The 21,325-nt window shown below is 46.1% G+C and overlaps 1 protein-coding gene across 1 annotated transcript in view; it reads left to right on the top strand.

The window, feature by feature from the left end:
- The window catches only part of LOC143767390 (uncharacterized), a 32,284-nt gene extending 29,409 nt beyond the window's left edge, over nt 1-2,875 (top strand). The window contains exon 5 of the mRNA XM_077255697.1: nt 1,277-2,875. Within this exon, the coding sequence (XP_077111812.1) occupies nt 1,277-2,370 (1,094 nt within the window). The 3' untranslated portion in view covers nt 2,371-2,875. The remainder of the gene's footprint in view (nt 1-1,276) is intronic.
- Nucleotides 2,876-21,325: the final 18,450 nt, after the last annotated feature.

The following is a 21,325-nucleotide window of genomic DNA, read 5'->3' as shown; positions in this document are numbered from 1 at the left end:
GGTGGGAGTGCCCAAAGACTAGTAAAGGGGGAGTGGAGACCCCTAGGCAGATCTGATAACACTTTGTCTGCCCTAACGTCCTTTAATAGGTTCCGCACCTATCGCCGAGCAGGAACCTAATCCCTGAATGCCCCTAGCGATAGGCCCTGGATAGGGGAGGGACGAAGTGTGCACAAATCAACCCCAACTACAACTAAAGACAAACCAGGAAGACAAACAAGGGAATACACTTAGCTTGAGACGACACAAGAGAACTCACACCAGTAATCCTCTAAGAGGCTCCCAGAAGAAACTAGTTAACTTCTGTCACTTCCAACAGACAGACATAAATAAAGCTAAAACCAGCTCCTTGCTGAAGGGACTCAGGGTATTTAAACATCTAGCAAAGGTATGTTAATAAGAGCAGAAGCTGGAGGTAGCTGCTAGGTCCTAAAGGGAGAAGGATATCATTCCATAACAGAGATGAAAATCAAGAAGTGCTTGCAAAGCCAAATGCAAAGACCTTCTACAGCCAGATCCAAAATGACTGACTGTTGCACCTGGCACACCCGTGACACTCTATATATAGTATAATGCACTTCTTGTAGGCCTCTTTATAGTATAATGCACTCACCATAGGGCTACATATAGTATAATGCACTCCCCATAGGCCTTCACATAATACAATGCCCTCCCTATAGGCTTTTATATAGTATAATGCACTCCCCATAAAGAAAAAATAAAGAAAATACAATACTCACCTCTCTTCCTCGTTCCCCCACTGATCCAAGTGACTGCACATCTCAGCACTGAGGGGTGCCATGAAACAATCGCGTCTGCTGTCAGTGTCTTCATCGGTGATGTCAGGCGCAGTGGGGGAAGGATGGGCAACTGAGCGTGATGCTCCCTCTCTCATCATTGCTTTCAACTGTATCCGTATCCAGCTGATAGAGTTAAACTTGCGATGACGGGCAAGGGGCCCGGTGCTGGCACCGCCCCCCCCGCTCACTGGCCTCATAGCGTGCCGATACAGATAGCAGTAGCGTATCTCTGGGTGAGCCCCTCAAAGCTTGGGGCCCGGGGCGACCGCCCTTCTACCTCCCCAGTGGCTACGCTCCTGATGAGGAGAGGTCACTAGAGGCTAACAGTTCTTTAAAGTGTATGGCATCCTTATCAGTAAACTGAATTCTGTTGCATGCCTTGCAATTTGTATATAGTGATGTTATAAAATATCCATTTCACATTATGGTTATATTATTTTAAAATGAAAACAAACCCTTAATTTTTCTTTTGCCAGGTGACTGTATCAATCGTTCAAAAGGACATGTGATGTCTTCTAATATTAAAGTAAATGATCGTGGGTTCACACAAGCGAAATGTAAAGAGCACATCATTACTGCAAATATAACTCCAGCCTCTCCGAGGGAAAATCTATCATCTGCTGATTTTCAACAACTCCTATCTTCTGATTCATCACAGAACGTTAAGAAAAATAAAAATAACAGAAGAAATGTTGAACATCAAACATCTCACAAGGGGAAGAAGTCCTATTCATGTTCAGAATGTGGGAAATTTTACACTCGGAAATCAAATCTTGTTTACCATCAAAAAACTCACACAAAGGAGAAACCATATTTATGTTCTAAATGCGGGAGATGTTTTAAAAGGAAATCACATTTTTTTGAACATGAAAAACGTCACACATATCAGAAAACATTTTCATGTTCAGAGTGTGGGAAAGGTTTTAACCAGAAATCAGAACTTGAAGCACATCAGAGAAGACACACAGGAGAGAAGCCATATTCATGTTCTGAATGTCAAAAAAGTTATAATCGAAAATCAGATCTTACTACCCATCAGAGAATTCATGCAGGAGAGAAGCCATTTTTATGTTCAGAATGTGGGAAATGTTTTAAACAAAAATCTGATCTGATTAGACATCAGAAAAGTCACACGGGAGAGAAGCCATATTCATGCTCTGAATGTGGCAAATATTTTAGTCACAAATCACATCTTATAATACATCGAAGAATTCATACAGGCGAGAAGCCATATTCATGTTCTGAATGTGGGAAATGTTTTATCCACAAATCACATCTTATTAGACATCACAAAATCCACACAGGAGAGAAGTTATATTCATGTTCTGAATGTGGGAAAAGTTATAGTACTAAATTACTCCTTGTTGCACATCAAAGAATTCATACAGGGGAGAAGCCATTTTTATGTTCAGAATGTGGGAAATGTTTTAACCAGAAATCACATCTTGTTACACATCAGAAAATTCACACAGGGGAGAAGCCATATTTATGTTCAGAATGTGGGAAATGTTTTAACCAGAAAACACATCTTGTTAGACATCTAAGATGTCACAAAGGGGAGAAATCATGATGATGTTCTTATTGTGGAAAAAATTATGACGCTAAAATGAATGTCGATATGCATCAGAGAATACAAGCACGTCATTTTTATGTTCAGACTAAAGAAAATGTTAATTTGGACAACTAGTTTTATTGACTTCCAAGTATTAACAATTGGGCAAAGCCGTATTCATGACTGAATGTGGGAAATGATGACATTTGCCTTTTTTATATTGTGGATGTGTGCACTAGTTGTGTAAAGCAGGTTCAGGAGCTGAGCTTATTTCATATACTACAATGGCGAACTGTGTTATACTCTCATCACCACATTATGGTTCCAGCAATCACAGGTTTAATTATAAGGGATGGCCACAAAGGTTGACCCTGATGATGTTACCAGGATGGGAAAGTCTTTGACATTTCAGTCCTTGAATAAATTAAAGTTTATGTACAGTATGTATTTTTCTTAATTTGCAAATGGTTTATAATGTGGCTCCCTTTGTAGACCAGTTCTGTGGCTGGTTGGAGAAAAAAAACTTCAAGTACCTCATAGACCTCAAAGAGAACTCTCCCATGTGTAAGAGTTCTACCATTACAGGGGTTATCTAAGCATTTTCTTTTCCTCTATGGGGCTACACATATATCAGTAGGTGTTTTCTAAGTGTCTGCTTGTTCAGCAATGTGCTGGTTTCAATGCAATGCAAAGCTTAAGGGGATAGCTAACACTGAATAAGACAAAGAAAAGATTCAGAAGACTCTAGATACGCTAGAACAATGGGCAGCAACTAATAAAATGCCATTTATCGGAGAAATGCAAGATTCTACATCTGGGCAAGAAAATGAAAATTACATCTATAGAATGGGAGGAATAGAACTAAGCAATAGCACATGTGAAAAAGTCTTGGGTAAAGTAATAGATCACAGAGTGCACATGAGTCAACAGTGTGATGCAGCAGCAAAAAAGGCAAGTCCAGTTCTAGAACGTATTAAGATAAGCATAGAGTCTAGATCATGTAACGTAATTATCCCCCCTCTACTCCTTCTTGGTCAGGCCTCGTCTTTAATACTGTGTCCATTTCTGGGCACCACATTTTCAAAAAGACATTGAAAAGCTGAAGCAACTTCAGAGAAGAGCTATCAGAATGGTGAGTGGACTGCAAAGTATATCCTACCTGGAATGGTTAAAGGATCTGGTAATGCTTAGCTTGCAAAAAAGAAGGCTAAGAGGAGACTTAATAGCTGTCTACAAGTACCTGAACGATGGCACAGTGTAGAAGGAATATCTTTATTCTCGTTTGCACATGGAAACACGAGAAGCAATGGAATGAAACTGAAAGGCAGAAGATACAGATTAGATATTAGAAAAAACTTTTGATAGTGAGGGTGATCAATGAGTGGATCAGGCTGCCACCATAGGTGGTGAGTTCTCCTTCAATCGAAGTCTTCAATTAGAGGCTGGACAGACATCTGTCTGAGATGGTGAATCCTGCATTGAGCAGGGGGTTGGACACGATGACCCTTGAGATCCCTTCCAACTTTAGCATTCTATGATTCTCTTGGCTCAAAGCAGATACAGATCCACTCCTGATTCTCCCACTTCCTGTGTTATCACATTGACAGAGCAGTTCCTTCTTTTCTGCTTTCCTCTGTCAACAGGGTGCCATCACTTAAGCCATGTTGATTTACAGCCAGCTCCCCTCTGCCTAGGTCAGTGCAGGTGCACTTTGTCAGTGTTATTTACATTGCAAGAGCTGGCACATCAGGAGTGGAAAGAACTCTGCAAATGACTCTGATTTCCACTGCATACACTGGATATCTGTCATCAGCAGACTTATGCAATATAAATCACACTAACTCAATTACCTACCAATACAAGCCAAGCCCCCATAGAAGAAAAATAAGTAACCTCTTTAAATTTCACATATAAGCATCGCAGAATGTTTCTATCTATCCTGAACGAGGGACTCCATTGACCATTTCTTTCTTTTCTTTTCTTAAGTCTTTATCTAAGTAACTTTAACCCTTCATGACCTTGGAAGTATCCATACCTCTTGACTGGAAAGGGTTTCCAGAACTAGGATGTATGAATGTGTCCTGGCTATCGCGTGGGCACAGGAGCACTGTGTGTGTGTGATCGCCGCATGTATTTAGCTAATAAGATAACTGACACCCGGATCTCACTGCCAGTAGTGATGTCCGCACCCCACCCCCTGTCTGTTTAACCCCCTAAATGCTGCGATCGATAACAATCGCAGCATGTGGAAGGCAGGGAGGTCCCTCCAATCGGTGCCCCCCATGACATCGTTGCGAGGACCTGATTGTTGTTATGGTGACTCGAGGTCATCATGACGACATGCGGGTCACCGGGCTACAAAAATCCTGTTAGATCATGGTCTAAGAGACCTGTCAGTGCAGCACTGACAGGCATAAAGCATTGCAATGCTTTATACCAGCAATCAGAGGGCTAAAAGTTAAATTTCCATAGAGGCACTAAGTAAAAAAGTTAGTTTTTTAAAAAAAATATTTTAAAAAATACACATCACAAAATACAAAAAAAAAGTTATACCCATAAAGAGTACATGTTTGGCATCGTCGCACCCGGAATGATCCAACCTATAAAACTGTCACACTAGTTAACCCCTTCAGTGAACACCATAAAAAATAAATAATGCTTTTTTCATCAAACAAAAAATGGAATAAAACAAGATTAGCAGCAAACAAAGCGGACAAATAAAAAAGTTATTGCTCTCAGAATAAGGCGATGCAAAAATTATTCTATTTTCCTATAAAATAGTTTTTATTGTATAAAAGCGCCAAAACATAAAAAAATATAAAAGTGTTATCGCTGTAAACATACTGACCCAAAGTATAAAGCTTCCATATCAGTTTTACCACACACGGAACGGCATGAAAAAAAAAACAAAATAAAGAATTCCTAAGTTGCTGGTTTTTATCCATTCTGACTCCCAAAAATCAGAATAGAAAGGAATCAAAAAGCATTATGAGCCCGAAAATGGTACCAATAAAAGCATCAACTTGTCTCCAAAAAAACAAGCCGTTACATGACTCAGATCTATAGGAACTTTATAGCTCTCAAAATTTGGCAACGCAAAATCTGTTTTTGCAAAAAAAAGCGTCTTTTAGTGTGTGACAACAGCCAAACATAAAATACTATATATGTAATATAGTAAAGCACGGCACTCTGGGTATCTGGGAGGTGCTCAAGTTAGGTATCCAACCCGTATAACATCAATGAAAATATACTTGGCACTCAGGAGAACTTTGTAGTGAAGTAAAACATCATTTATTCAGTGCATCCAGTTCAACATGAACGTTTTCGGTCCCAACATAGGACCTTCATCAGACAGGATTTTTGAGTACTGGAATACACGAAATGTTTATGTGGGCCCAAGGCTGGTGCCAAAAACGGACAGTGTCCAGGAGGTATGGTGCCACCTTGTTAAAGTTAAGGAGAAAAATGCTGACAACAGGCGAGGGAACTCGCTAGTGCAGGGAGCGCTGGTACGATACTGGAGCTGCGCTGCAATAGGGCGAAATGCTCGCTGTAGAGAAGAGCGCTGGTGCTGCAGAGGAGAGGATAAGGCGCCGTGCAGAGAATCCTCCCGGAGACGCCTCCGGGAGGATTCTCTGCACGGCGCCTTATCCTCTCCTCTGCAGCACCAGCGCTCTTCTCTACAGCGAGCATTTCGCCCTATTGCAGCGCAGCTCCAGTATCGTACCAGCGCTCCCTGCACTAGCGAGTTCCCTCGCCTGTTGTCAGCATTTTTCTCCTTAACTTTAACAAGGTGGCACCATACCTCCTGGACACTGTCCGTTTTTGGCACCAGCCTTGGGCCCACATAAACATTTCGTGTATTCCAGTACTCAAAAATCCTGTCTGATGAAGGTCCTATGTTGGGACCGAAAACGTTCATGTTGAACTGGATGCACTGAATAAATGATGTTTTACTTCACTACAAAGTTCTCCTGAGTGCCAAGTATATTTTCATTGATAAAATACTATATAAATCTGGTATTGCTATAATCACACCGACCCGAAGAATAAAGTCATTTAATCATATGGTGAACGGTGTAAAAAACTAAAATCAATTCTTCATTTGCTGTTGATTTGTTCATTCTGCCTCCCATTTATCCTGTGCTCTACACTGAGTGTTTACACCGAGTTTTCTGTGTAAATCTTTGAAATACATGATTGAGACGGAACACCCAATGGAAGATTCCCTATAATGAGGAAGATGGAGACACTGTGGACGCCATCTGGCCTATGATCAACGGTGTCCATCTTTTGAAGTGTGCATAAAAGTGCAGTCGACCACAGTTTTGTGGTCTTCTGAAAAGAAAGACAACGCTAAACAGAGACCAGACGGAGTCCAGAGTACCGTATTTCGCGGACTATAAGACGCACCGGACCATAAGACGCACCCCAAATTTGGGGTGAAAATTGCAGAAAAAAAGATTTTTTATAAGATGGGGGGTCCGTCTTATTGTCCGAATTTACAGTATCTGACCTGTGGGCTGGTGGTGGCAGAGCAGGGTCACAGGAGGCATGGTGTCGGCAGAGGTGGGGTGAGGCGGTACGGCGTGCACCTGAGCAGGGTCCCTTCCTGCTTAGGTGGGCGACGCCACAGCCTGGTGTCCATGGGAGGGTGGCAGCAGTGGTTACCGGCAGAGGTGTTGGGATGAGGAGGTATGGCGTTAGAGGGGTCCCTTTCCCCGGTGAGGTGATGCAGCAGCCCGGTAATGCAGCAGAGCCGGGTGAATCCTGTTACCGCGGTGGCAGAGGTGTGGAGACGAGGAGGCGCAGTGAGCGGGGGTCCCTTTCCCCGGTGAGGTGATGCAGCAGCCCCGGTAATGCAGCAGGGCCGGGTGAATCCTGTTGTTATCGGTGCACGCGGCCATCTTCCTGAGGCCGCGCGTTCGCAGATGGAGCTCTGCTGCCCGGGGCTTCAGGAAAATGGCCGCCGCGATCCCCATCTGCGCACGCGCGGCATCCCGCGGCCATTTTCCTGAAGCCCCGGGCAGCAGAGCTCCATCTGCGAACGCGCGGCCTCAGGAAAATGGCCGCGCGCACCGATAACAACAGGATTCACCCGGCCCTGCTGCATTACCGGGGCTGCTGCATCACCTCACCGGGGAAAGGGACCCCGCTCACTGCGCCTCCTCATCTCCACACCTCTGCCACCTCACCTCTGCCGCCGCACCTCTGCCGCCACGGTCCACGGTAAGCCTGCATTGCGAATATAAGACGCACCCCCCATTTTCCCCCCTTTTTTGGGGGGGAAAAAGTGCGTCTTATATGCCAAAAAATACGGTAACTATGCTGCCTAATCTGAATCACGTCACTAGAAGATTTAGATGGAAACCCCAAAGCAAGTGCTCAGTATAGAGCACAGGATAAACATGATCCAAAATATTATGTAAAATGTTCCCATCAAAAGCTTCAAATCAAGTCACAAAAAAGTCTCAACTCAGGTTTCTGATCTTTTAACAGAAATATAGAGGGCTTATTCATTACTGGTAATACGAAGGCTCTGAAAAAGCTTAATGGCTCCCCCCCCCCCCCCAAAAAAAAAGAAATTCAGGAAATTTTGCGCTCTTAAATCCTAATGCCCCCTCCATTCTGAACCCCACAATGTGACTAAACCACATTTAGTGTCCACATGTTTGGCTTTTCTGTAGCGATAAGAGCCCACCTAATTTATGGGTGCATGTCTCCAGAAGCATGACCTGAGCATAATATACTGGGCACTACAATAGCAGATTTGCAATTTTCATTCAGCAACATCCACTGCTTTTTGTTTCTGAAAAAACCTATGGAGTCAAATCATCAGTGCACTTGTAGATAAATTCCCAAAGGGGTGTAATTTACAAAATGGGGTCACTTGAGGGGGGATTCTGCTCCTCTAGCAATTACAGGCTCTGTACAGTGGCTTGCAAAAGTATTCACCTCCTGTTTTTTTTTTAACCTAATTTGTTACATTGCAACCTGTGTTTAAACATTTTTGTAATCTCATTTGAGTGTGATTCATCATTAAATAGTCTAAAGCTGGAGTCACACTAAACGACTTACCAACGATCACGACCAGCGATACGACCTGGCCGTGATCATTGGTAAGTCGTTGTGTGGTCGCTGGGGAGCTTGTTATGAACTGGTGGCCTAGGAGCAGCATGGACGAGCTCTGGAGTAGGTGGCCTCTATACTGACCGCAGACCCTGAACTTAACACATCAACTAGAAGTAGCCATGGGATGTTCCTGTCACTCCCTAGACACCTCGTCACGGCCGGAGGACTAATTACACCTAAAGAAAGAAACAGGAATACTATCTTGCCTCAGAGAAAATTCTATCCACTGCATACACTGGATATCTGTCATCAGCAGACTTATGCAATATAAATCACACTAACTCAATTACCTACCAATACAAGCCAAGCCCCCATAGAAGAAAAATAAGTAACCTCTTTAAATTTCACATATAAGCATCGCAGAATGTTTCTATCTATCCTGAACGAGGGACTCCATTGACCATTTCTTTCTTTTCTTTTCTTAAGTCTTTATCTAAGTAACTTTAACCCTTCATGACCTTGGAAGTATCCATACCTCTTGACTGGAAAGGGTTTCCAGAACTAGGATGTATGAATGTGTCCTGGCTATCGCGTGGGCACAGGAGCACTGTGTGTGTGTGATCGCCGCATGTATTTAGCTAATAAGATAACTGACACCCGGATCTCACTGCCAGTAGTGATGTCCGCACCCCACCCCCTGTCTGTTTAACCCCCTAAATGCTGCGATCGATAACAATCGCAGCATGTGGAAGGCAGGGAGGTCCCTCCAATCGGTGCCCCCCATGACATCGTTGCGAGGACCTGATTGTTGTTATGGTGACTCGAGGTCATCATGACGACATGCGGGTCACCGGGCTACAAAAATCCTGTTAGATCATGGTCTAAGAGACCTGTCAGTGCAGCACTGACAGGCATAAAGCATTGCAATGCTTTATACCAGCAATCAGAGGGCTAAAAGTTAAATTTCCATAGAGGCACTAAGTAAAAAAGTTAGTTTTTTAAAAAAAATATTTTAAAAAATACACATCACAAAATACAAAAAAAAAGTTATACCCATAAAGAGACGCCTCCGGGAGGATTCTCTGCACGGCGCCTTATCCTCTCCTCTGCAGCACCAGCGCTCTTCTCTACAGCGAGCATTTCGCCCTATTGCAGCGCAGCTCCAGTATCGTACCAGCGCTCCCTGCACTAGCGAGTTCCCTCGCCTGTTGTCAGCATTTTTCTCCTTAACTTTAACAAGGTGGCACCATACCTCCTGGACACTGTCCGTTTTTGGCACCAGCCTTGGGCCCACATAAACATTTCGTGTATTCCAGTACTCAAAAATCCTGTCTGATGAAGGTCCTATGTTGGGACCGAAAACGTTCATGTTGAACTGGATGCACTGAATAAATGATGTTTTACTTCACTACAAAGTTCTCCTGAGTGCCAAGTATATTTTCATTGATAAAATACTATATAAATCTGGTATTGCTATAATCACACCGACCCGAAGAATAAAGTCATTTAATCATATGGTGAACGGTGTAAAAAACTAAAATCAATTCTTCATTTGCTGTTGATTTGTTCATTCTGCCTCCCATTTATCCTGTGCTCTACACTGAGTGTTTACACCGAGTTTTCTGTGTAAATCTTTGAAATACATGATTGAGACGGAACACCCAATGGAAGATTCCCTATAATGAGGAAGATGGAGACACTGTGGACGCCATCTGGCCTATGATCAACGGTGTCCATCTTTTGAAGTGTGCATAAAAGTGCAGTCGACCACAGTTTTGTGGTCTTCTGAAAAGAAAGACAACGCTAAACAGAGACCAGACGGAGTCCAGAGTACCGTATTTCGCGGACTATAAGACGCACCGGACCATAAGACGCACCCCAAATTTGGGGTGAAAATTGCAGAAAAAAAGATTTTTTATAAGATGGGGGGTCCGTCTTATTGTCCGAATTTACAGTATCTGACCTGTGGGCTGGTGGTGGCAGAGCAGGGTCACAGGAGGCATGGTGTCGGCAGAGGTGGGGTGAGGCGGTACGGCGTGCACCTGAGCAGGGTCCCTTCCTGCTTAGGTGGGCGACGCCACAGCCTGGTGTCCATGGGAGGGTGGCAGCAGTGGTTACCGGCAGAGGTGTTGGGATGAGGAGGTATGGCGTTAGAGGGGTCCCTTTCCCCGGTGAGGTGATGCAGCAGCCCGGTAATGCAGCAGAGCCGGGTGAATCCTGTTACCGCGGTGGCAGAGGTGTGGAGACGAGGAGGTGCAGTGAGCGGGGGTCCCTTTCCCCGGTGAGGTGATGCAGCAGCCCCGGTAATGCAGCAGGGCCGGGTGAATCCTGTTGTTATCGGTGCACGCGGCCATCTTCCTGAGGCCGCGCGTTCGCAGATGGAGCTCTGCTGCCCGGGGCTTCAGGAAAATGGCCGCCGCGATCCCCATCTGCGCACGCGCGGCATCCCGCGGCCATTTTCCTGAAGCCCCGGGCAGCAGAGCTCCATCTGCGAACGCGCGGCCTCAGGAAAATGGCCGCGCGCACCGATAACAACAGGATTCACCCGGCCCTGCTGCATTACCGGGGCTGCTGCATCACCTCACCGGGGAAAGGGACCCCGCTCACTGCGCCTCCTCATCTCCACACCTCTGCCACCTCACCTCTGCCGCCGCACCTCTGCCGCCACGGTCCACGGTAAGCCTGCATTGCGAATATAAGACGCACCCCCCATTTTCCCCCCTTTTTTGGGGGGGAAAAAGTGCGTCTTATATGCCAAAAAATACGGTAACTATGCTGCCTAATCTGAATCACGTCACTAGAAGATTTAGATGGAAACCCCAAAGCAAGTGCTCAGTATAGAGCACAGGATAAACATGATCCAAAATATTATGTAAAATGTTCCCATCAAAAGCTTCAAATCAAGTCACAAAAAAGTCTCAACTCAGGTTTCTGATCTTTTAACAGAAATATAGAGGGCTTATTCATTACTGGTAATACGAAGGCTCTGAAAAAGCTTAATGGCTCCCCCCCCCCCCAAAAAAAAAAGAAATTCAGGAAATTTTGCGCTCTTAAATCCTAATGCCCCCTCCATTCTGAACCCCACAATGTGACTAAACCACATTTAGTGTCCACATGTTTGGCTTTTCTGTAGCGATAAGAGCCCACCTAATTTATGGGTGCATGTCTCCAGAAGCATGACCTGAGCATAATATACTGGGCACTACAATAGCAGATTTGCAATTTTCATTCAGCAACATCCACTGCTTTTTGTTTCTGAAAAAACCTATGGAGTCAAATCATCAGTGCACTTGTAGATAAATTCCCAAAGGGGTGTAATTTACAAAATGGGGTCACTTGAGGGGGGATTCTGCTCCTCTAGCAATTACAGGCTCTGTACAGTGGCTTGCAAAAGTATTCACCTCCTGTTTTTTTTTTAACCTAATTTGTTACATTGCAACCTGTGTTTAAACATTTTTGTAATCTCATTTGAGTGTGATTCATCATTAAATAGTCTAAAGCTGGAGTCACACTAAACGACTTACCAACGATCACGACCAGCGATACGACCTGGCCGTGATCATTGGTAAGTCGTTGTGTGGTCGCTGGGGAGCTTGTTATGAACTGGTGGCCTAGGAGCAGCATGGACGAGCTCTGGAGTAGGTGGCCTCTATACTGACCGCAGACCCTGAACTTAACACATCAACTAGAAGTAGCCATGGGATGTTCCTGTCACTCCCTAGACACCTCGTCACGGCCGGAGGACTAATTACACCTAAAGAAAGAAACAGGAATACTATCTTGCCTCAGAGAAAATTCCCAAAGGAAAGGCAGCCCCCCACAAATATTGACTGTGAGAGGAGAGGGAAATTACAAACGCAGACTGAAAACAGAATTTAGTAAAGGAGGCCACGCTACCTAGAAAGAAAAGACAGGAGAGAGTACTGTGCGGTCAGTATAAAAAATACTACAAAATCCACAACAGAGAATACAAAAATCTCCACACCTAACTAAAGGCATGAAAGGTAACTCTGTGACTCCAGAGCTTCCAACTTGGCTGAATAAATCTTAACACAGACAAAGCTGGACAAGAAAAAACATAGCAATTCACAGAACTTATTAAGTCCACCGCATGTGGACTGCAAAAACAGAGCCAGGACTTATCTTTGATGATTTGGACAATCCAGAAGGAGAAACCAAGCAGAGATGTGGATCCCTAGAAAACAATGGACAACTGGCACTCACTAAAGGAAGGAGCCAGACTAAATAGCCCCGTCCAAAGTGGAAGCAGCAGATGACTGTTGTGAAGGACAGACAGCAGCACTACCACTTATAACCACCGGAGGGAGTCTAAGAGCAGAACCCACAACAGAATTCACAACAGAACCCCCCCTTTAGGAAGGGTTAATCGAACCCTCACCAGAGCCCCCAGGCCAATCCGGACGAGCCAAATGAAAGGCACGAACCAAATCGTCAGCATGAACATCGGAGGCAACAACCCAAGAATTATCCTCCTGGCCATAACCCTTCCACTTGACAAGATACTGAAGCCTCCGTCTAGAAAAACGAGAATCCAAGATCTTCTCCACAACATACTCCAACTCCCCATCAATCAACACCGGGGCAGGAGGATCAACAGAGGGAACCACGAGCACCACATATTTCCGCAACAAAGATCTATGAAAAACATTATGGATGGAAAAAGAGGCTGGAAGGGCCAAACGAAAAGACACTGGATTGATAATCTCAGAAATCCTATAAGGACCAATAAACCGAGGCTTGAACTTCGGGGAAGAAACCTTCATAGGAACATGACGAGAAGACAACCAGACCAAATCCCCAACCCAAAGCCGGGAACCCACACGCTGACGACGGTTGGCAAAACGCTGAGCCTCCTCCTGAGACAACACCAAATTGTCCACAACATGAGCCCAAATCTGCTGCAACCTGTCAACCACAGAGTCCACCCCAGGACAATCAGAAGACTCAACCTGCCCTGAAGAAAAACGAGGATGAAACCCAGAATTACAAAAGAATGGTGACACCAAGGTAGCAGAACTAGCCCGATTATTAAGGGCAAACTCGGCCAATGGCAAGAAAGCCACCCGATCATCCTGATCGGCAGACACAAAGCATCTCAAATAAGTTTCCAAAGTCTGGTTAGTTTGCTCGGTTTGGCCGTTTGTCTGAGGATGAAATGCGGAAGAAAAAGACAAATCAATGCCCAGCTTAGCACAAAAGGACCGCCAAAACCTAGAAACAAACTGGGAACCTCTATCGGACACAATATTCTCCGGAATGCCATGCAAACGAACCACATGCTGAAAAAACAACGGAACCAACTCAGAGACATAGAATCACTAAGACCTGCAGGCGTGGGGAACCCCACCATAACATCTTTAACAGATTCAGAAAGACCCTTTCTGAAAATTGCCGCCAAAGCATCCTCATTCCACTTAGTAAGCACAGACCATTTTCTGAATTTCTGGCAATATGACTCTGCCGCTTCTTGACCCTGACACAGGGCCAAAAGTGTTTTCTCAGCATGCTCTACAGAGTTAGGTTCATCATACAATAACCCAAGCGCCTGAAAAAAGGTGTCTACATTAAGCAAGGCCGGATTCCCAGATTCCAGGGAAAATGCCCAATCCTGCGGGTCACCAAGCAACAGAGAAATGACAATTTTTACCTGCTGGATAGGATCACCAGAGGAACGGGGCTTAAGAGCAAAAAAACAGTTTACAGTTATTTTTAAAGCTCAAAAATTTGGACCTGTCCCCGAAGTACAGATCGGGGGTAGGAATTCTAGGCTCTAAAACAGGAGTCTGCATGATATAATCAGAAATACCCTGTACTCTAGCAGCAAGTTGATCCACCCGAGAAGCAAGTCCTTGAACATCCATGTCAACGCCTAACTCCTGAGCCACCCAGAAGTGAAGAGGGAAAAAAAACACAACAGAGTACAGAAAAAAAAATGGCTCAGCACTTTCTTTCCCTTCTTTTGAGATGCGGTTAACTCATTGTTGGCCAGTTGTACTGTTATGAACTGGTGGCCTAGGAGCAGCATGGACGAGCTCTGGAGTAGGTGGCCTCTATACTGACCGCAGACCCTGAACTTAACACATCAACTAGAAGTAGCCGTGGGATGTTCCTGTCACTCCCTAGACACCTCGTCACGGTCGGAGGACTAATTACACCTAAAGAAAGAAACAGGAATACTATCTTGCCTCAGAGAAAATTCCCAAAGGAAAGGCAGCCCCCCACAAATATTGACTGTGAGAGGAGAGGGAAATTACAAACGCAGACTGAAAACAGAATTTAGCAAAGGAGGCCATGCTACCTAGAAAGAAAAGACAGGAGAGAGTACTGTGCGGTCAGTATAAAAAATACTACAAAACCCACCACAGAGAATACAAAAATCTCCACACCTAACTAAAGGCATGGAGGGTAACTCTGTGACTCCAGAGCTTCCAACTTGGCTGAATAAATCTTAACACAGACAAAGCTGGACAAGAAAAAACATAGCAATTCACAGAACTTATTAAGTCCACCGCATGTGGACTGCAAAAACAGAGCCAGGACTTATCTTTGATGATTTGGACAATCCAGAAGGAGAAACCAAGCAGAGATGTGGATCCCTAGAAAACAATGGACAACTGGCACTCACTAAAGGAAGGAGCCAGACTAAATAGCCCCGTCCAAAGTGGAAGCAGCTGATGACTGTTGTGAAGGACAGACAGCAGCACTACCACTTATAACCACCGGAGGGAGCCTAAGAGCAGAACCCACAACAGAATTCACAACAGGAGCTGTCACACAGACAGCTCTCTCCAGCAACCAACGATCAGGGGAATGACTTCGGCATAGTTGAAACTGTCTTCAACGATGCCGAAGTCCCCCTGCAGCACCCGGGTAACCAGGGTAAACATCGGGTTACTAAGTGCAGGGCCGCGCTTAGTAACCCGATATTTACCCTGGTTACCATTGTAAAAGTAAAAAAAAACAAACCACTACATACTCACATTCTGATGTCTGTCACGTCCCCCGGCGTCCACAGGGTTAAAACTGCTTTCGGCAGGAGCGCTGCTAATGCATGCACTGCTGCCGAGAGCTTCCCTGCACTGAATGTGTCAGTGCCGGCAGTAACAGCGGTGACGTTACCGCTGTGCTCTGCTTTACGGCCGGCGCTGACAGTCAGTGCAGGGAAGCTCTCGGCAGCAGCGCGCGCATTAGCAGCGCTCCTGCCGAAAGCAGTTTTAACCCTGTGGACGCCGGGGGACGTGACAGACATCAGAATGTGAGTATGTAGTGTTTTTTTTTAACTTTTACAATGGTAATCAGGGTAAATATCGGGTTACTAAGCGCAGCCCTGCACTTAGTAACCCGATATTTACCCTGGTTACAAGTGAACACATAGCTGGATCAGTGTCACACACGCTGATCCAGCGATGACAGCGGGTGATCAGCGACCAAAAAATGGTCCTGATCATTCCCCAACGACCAACAATCTCCAGGCAGGGGCCTGATCGTTGGTCGCTGTCACACATAACAAGATCGTTAGCGGGATCGTTGCTACGTCACCAAAAGCGTGACGTTGCAACAATATCGTTAACGATATCGTTATGTGTGACTCAGCCTTAAGTTGGTGAAGTGAAGTGAGAAAACCATAGGCATAAATTAAATGTATGAGGTCAAGTAGCTAAAAATTTGTATGTGCGTTTGTATTGACCTTTTTGCGATAAAGCCACTAAAAATTTCTGGTGTAAGCAATTACCTTTATAAGTCACATGCTTAGTGAACTCCACCTGTGCGGAAAAGTGTTACATGGTTTGTCAGCATATTCTCACCTTATACACACTATATATATATATATATATATATATATATAGTCCAAATGGAGGTCCCACGACGATCCCGGTCTCCGTCTTCCAGTGTATGTGGAGCGCCCCCACGTTAAGGGCAATGGGGTACTCGGTACCGGGTCTTTCGGTTCGGGGGATGTCACGGTGGCTTGACCCGGTCCGTGGCCCTTTGAGGGGCGTCCAATTAATAGGTCTTGTTTGTCTAGTGTTCGTGACGCCACCTGTGGTATTCGATCAGGGTGACCGACGCTGCTAGGGGTCCGCTGGGGTGATGGAATGGCAGCTAGATGGTGTAACTTCCCACAGGTGAAGTATGTCCCCAGGGCTTCCCTTGATGAGTAGATGGTAATGGTGTAGGTCGCAGTAAATGACGAGGACACAGGGTTGCAGTCTCTTTATCTCTTTACCGAAGGCTTCGGCATCCGCAATCCAGAGCACTGCTAACAGGGCTGGCTGAGACCGGCCGGTCCGAAGGCACATCCAGAGTTCCCTTTGCAGGTGGTAATCAGTAGCCTTCCTACTAGCGCCTGTGTGTTGTAGTACCTCCCTGCTGAGCACCACGGGATAGTCCTCACAACTGTCGTGTATGTTTCTGTTCTTTCTCTCCGTCGCCCAGATGGTTTGGATAGGACGCACCCATATGACGGGGTAGGCCTGGAGTTATTTTATAGGGACCCTAGAGACGCCCCTCTCCCACAATTGTCTCTGTTGTCTTCATTAGGTGTAAAGGTGAGACAGCCAACCTAGTGTTAACTGCCCTGCCGTAGATCAAATGCGTAGAGTCTATTACTTCCTCGGCGTTCCGGCCGCCGGCTACGCGCCTCAGAAGGATGTTGCTGATCTTGGGGCACGACTCCTTCTGGTTCTATCTCCTTTGTGCTGTGATCTCGTTTCTCACTTCTCCACAATATACTTCGCTTCGTGTCCTTTCTTAGGATGCCGCCGCAATGAGGTGCAGGCACGGCTCCGTAGCGATCTGTCTTGTGCTAGGCCACTGCCAGGATCCCACCCCTGACAGGGACCTCCCTGAATCTTCCCAAGCAACGCTCTCTCTCACTAGATTTTACCTGGGCAAAACCCAGTCAGCTTCTCCCTAACTTCCTATCCGACTCCCAGTTTTACCAGAGTGTGAGGAGTGGCCTAATACATAGAACCTGTTGCTCCCCCTGGTGGCCGGAGTGTGAAGTGTAGTGTGTGACTGTGATACCTGGTCAGGTGAACTCCTTTAGTGCCATCAGACGTACCATCACTCCCCTTAGCGGCAGAGCGACGTTACTGCAACGACCAGGACTCTGGGGCGCTGCATATGGATCCCCGTTCACAGAATAAGTTACTGACATCATCGCCCGTGAGACATGAACGAGGCTGTATAGGTCACTTGTGATCATGTCACCGCTCATCATTCCGACTCTCACGCTATATTCTGTAAGACCCGTTCTCTGTACAGGGCTCAATAGACTGGAATATGGAGATGAAGATCATCGTGGGACCTCCATATGGACTATGGCGGACTGGCATGGGACCTCCAAGTGGATTACGTCGGATTGATGTTTTGCTTTTTTCTAAATGTTGAAAAGGAAATTGTTGGAGTTTATTTTTCAAAAATAAAGATTTTTTTCTGTGAGTGTTTATTTAATTTGAATACTGTTTTAGTAATGGAGGTATCTGACAGATGCCTCTCCATTACTAACCCATGGACTTGATGTCAGCTTTACCTGCTGACATCAATCCCACAATCCATTAACTCAATTGCCACAGGACAATCGGGAAGAGCCGAGGCTAAGCGCCAGAATTGGTGCCTCTAATGGATGAGCTATTTCTGGGTTGGCTGAGGGCTGGTCTTATTAGACTGGGAAGGGGCCAATATCCGTGGCCCTTTCCAGCCAATTAATATCAGCCCCCAGCGGTCTGGTTAGCCTTAGCTGGTTTTTTAAAATAGGGGAGACCTCATGTCATCTTTTTCAATTATTTATTAGCAAGTACAGTAAAATATGCAAGCCATTGCTCCATTCCTCCGCTTGGACCTCCGCCTCCTGGTTCAAGATTATTTTTTTATTATACAAGTGCTTCTCACTAAATTAGAATTTCATCAAAAAGTTAATTTAAAGTCATTACAAACAGAGTCTAGTTCAAGTGTTTATTTCTGTTAATGTTGATGATTATGGCTTACAGCCAATGAAAACCCAAAAGTCATTATCTCAGGAAATTAGAATTCTTTATAACAATATCATGAAAAATTATTTAAAAATCTGAAATGTTGGCCTACTGAAATGTAAGTTCAGTAAATGCACTCAATTCTTGGTCTGGGCTCCTTTTGCATTGATTATTGTATCAATGCGGCGTAGCATGGTGATCAGCCTGTCGCACTGCTGAGATGTTATGGATGCCCAGGTTGCTTTGATAGCAGCCTTCAGCTTGTCTGCATTCTTGGGTCTGTTGTCTCTCATCTTCCTCTTGACAATACCATAAAGTCAGGTGAGTGTGCTGGCCAATCAAGCACAGTGATACTGTTGTTTTTAAATCAGGTATTGGTACTTTTTGCGGTGTGGACAGGTGCCAAGTACTGCTGTAGAATGAAATTTCCATCTCTAAAAAGCTTTTTGGCAGAGGGAAGCATCAAGGGCTCTGAAATTTGCTGGTAGACGACTGCGCTGACTTTGGTCTTGAAAAAATACAGTGGACCTACACCAGCAGATGACATGGCTCCCCAAACCATAGCTGATTGTGGAAACTTCACACTAGATGTAACAACCCTGTCGGCATCGCTGCATGGCCTCCCATGTTTTCTGCTTGCTCTGTGCATGCTCTCTATCTGCGTGCATAGGGGGGCGGCGCTGGCAACTTCTGATTCTTATTGCGACTGTGTGCACCTTGCTAAGGTGTCCCTGGCCAATTGCCTTGAGGCTTCCTGTACTTAAGACTTCCCCACATATTGTGCATCGTACTTCCTCAGTCAGTTCCTTGCTGCTGAGGTGCCAGGTCCCTGTGTTCTGACTCCTGTGTCTGCCACCCAGTGGGGTGTTGTACCCTGGCCTGTGTCTTGTGTCTGCCACCCAGTGGAGCATTGTACCCTAGTCTGTGTCCTGTGTCCATCACCCAGTGGGGCATTGTATCCTGGCCTGTGTCCTTGTCTGCCACCCAGTGGGGCATCGTACCCTGGCTTGTGTCATTGCATCTGTCTGTTGTCCCGTTCCTGACTCTGTCTTAGTCTATTCCTGTTCCTGTGTCCATTTATATCCCTGTCTTGGTTTGCTTTCTCTGCTGTGCGTACTTTGTGTTTTGGTTTTGGTTTGCTCTGTTCCCGGCTCTGCACTCTGTATCTAGCTTTGCTCTGCTCTTGGCTCTGTACTCTGTGTCTTGCTTTGCTCTGCTCTCGGCTCTGCACTCTGTGTCTCGCTTTGCTCTGCTCTCGGCCCTGCACTCTGTGTCTTGCTTTGCTCTGCCCTCGGCTCTGCACTGTGTCTTTGCTCTCCTCTTGGCTCTGCACTCTGTGGCTCTGCTTTGTACTCGGTTCTGCACTCTAGCTTTGCTCTGCACTCTGTGGCTTTGCTCTGCTCTCGGCTCTGGACTCTGTGGCCTTGCTCTGCCCTCAGCTCTGCTCTCTTCAGCTCTGATCAGCTATCGCTCTGCAGCTCCGCTCCTTGCGTTTCTACCTTGCTCCATTTCTACGTCTCTGCTTTTGGGTCTGCCTCCTGCATTTCTATTCTTGGCTCCGCCTCCTGCTCTTGGCTCCACCTCCTGCATTTTCTGTTCTTGGCTCTGCCTCCTGCTCTTGGCTCTGACTCCTGCGTTTATGTTCTTGGCTCCGCCTCCTGCTCTTGGCTCTACCTCCTGTGCTTCTACTTTGCATCCGCTCTTGCGGTCTTTCTCTACCTCGGTTCCTCCTGTCCGAACAGGTCCTTACCTGTTCACATATACCAGCCGTGCCTGCCTGTATACCGGTCCCTACCAGTCCTGCCAGTGTACCAGTTCAGTCCTCCTGTCCTGCCAGTGCATCAGTCGTGCCTGCCTGCCAATGTCCCAGCCATGACTGCCTGTCTGCCAGAGTGCTAGCCATGCCCGCCTGTCTGCCAGAGTGCTAGCCATGCCCGCCTGTCTGCCAGAGTTCTAGCCATGCCCGCCTGTCTTCCAGTGTCCCAGCCATGCCTGCCTGCCTGCCAGTGTCCCAGCCATGCCCGCCTGCCTGCCAGTGTCCCAGCCGTGCCTGCCTGTCTGCCAGAGTGCTATCCGTGCCCGCCTGTCTGCCAGGGTCTCAGCCGTGCTCGTCTACCCACCAGTATCTCTACCGTGTTCCATCCCCCGGTGGAATCGGCAGCCACAGCCAGACACTACCCTGGAGTGGTACCTGGTAGCTTCCTGCCGCACAAGCCTGACCTCACCATCAGAGGCTCCAGCGAATACCAAGGAAGCTACTTAGTTGCTCCCCTTCCAGGGTAGTCTGGTCTGTGGCACAGTGGTGCCACACCCCCGCATGCCTGCGCCAACCAGTCTGTGCAAGAGCGTGCCACTAGACCTCAAGCAGATTGGGTTGTGTACTTCTCCACTCTTCCTCCAGACTCTGGGACCTTGATTTCCAAATAAAATGTAAACTTTACATTCATCTGAAAACAACACCTTGGACCACTGAGACACTATCCAGTTCTTTTTCTCCTTGGCCCAGATAAGACGCTTCTTGCGTTGTTTATTGGTCATGAGTGATTTGACACAAGGAATGCGACACTTGTACCCATGTCCTGGATACGTCTGTGTGTGGTGGCTCTTGAAGCAATGACTCCTGCAGCAGTCCACTCCTTGTCAATCTCCCCAAAATTTTTGAATGGCCTTTTCTTAACAATCCAAACGGCTGTGATTATCCCGGTTGCTTGTGCACCTTTTTCTACCACACTTTTTCCTTCCACTCAACTTTCCACTAATATGCTTGGAAACAGCACTCTGTGAACAGCCAGCTTCTTTAGCAATGACCTTTTGTGGCTTACCCTCCTTGTGTAGTGTGTCAATGACGGCCTTCTGGACATCTGTGAAGTCAGCAGTCATCTCCATGATTGAGGAGCCTACTGAAA

This window comes from Ranitomeya variabilis, chromosome 4, assembly GCF_051348905.1.
Source record: "Ranitomeya variabilis isolate aRanVar5 chromosome 4, aRanVar5.hap1, whole genome shotgun sequence".
NCBI classification, from domain to species: domain Eukaryota; kingdom Metazoa; phylum Chordata; class Amphibia; order Anura; family Dendrobatidae; genus Ranitomeya; species Ranitomeya variabilis.
Note: the sequence above shows the minus strand (reverse complement) of the source record. Positions and strands in the feature narration are given on the sequence as shown.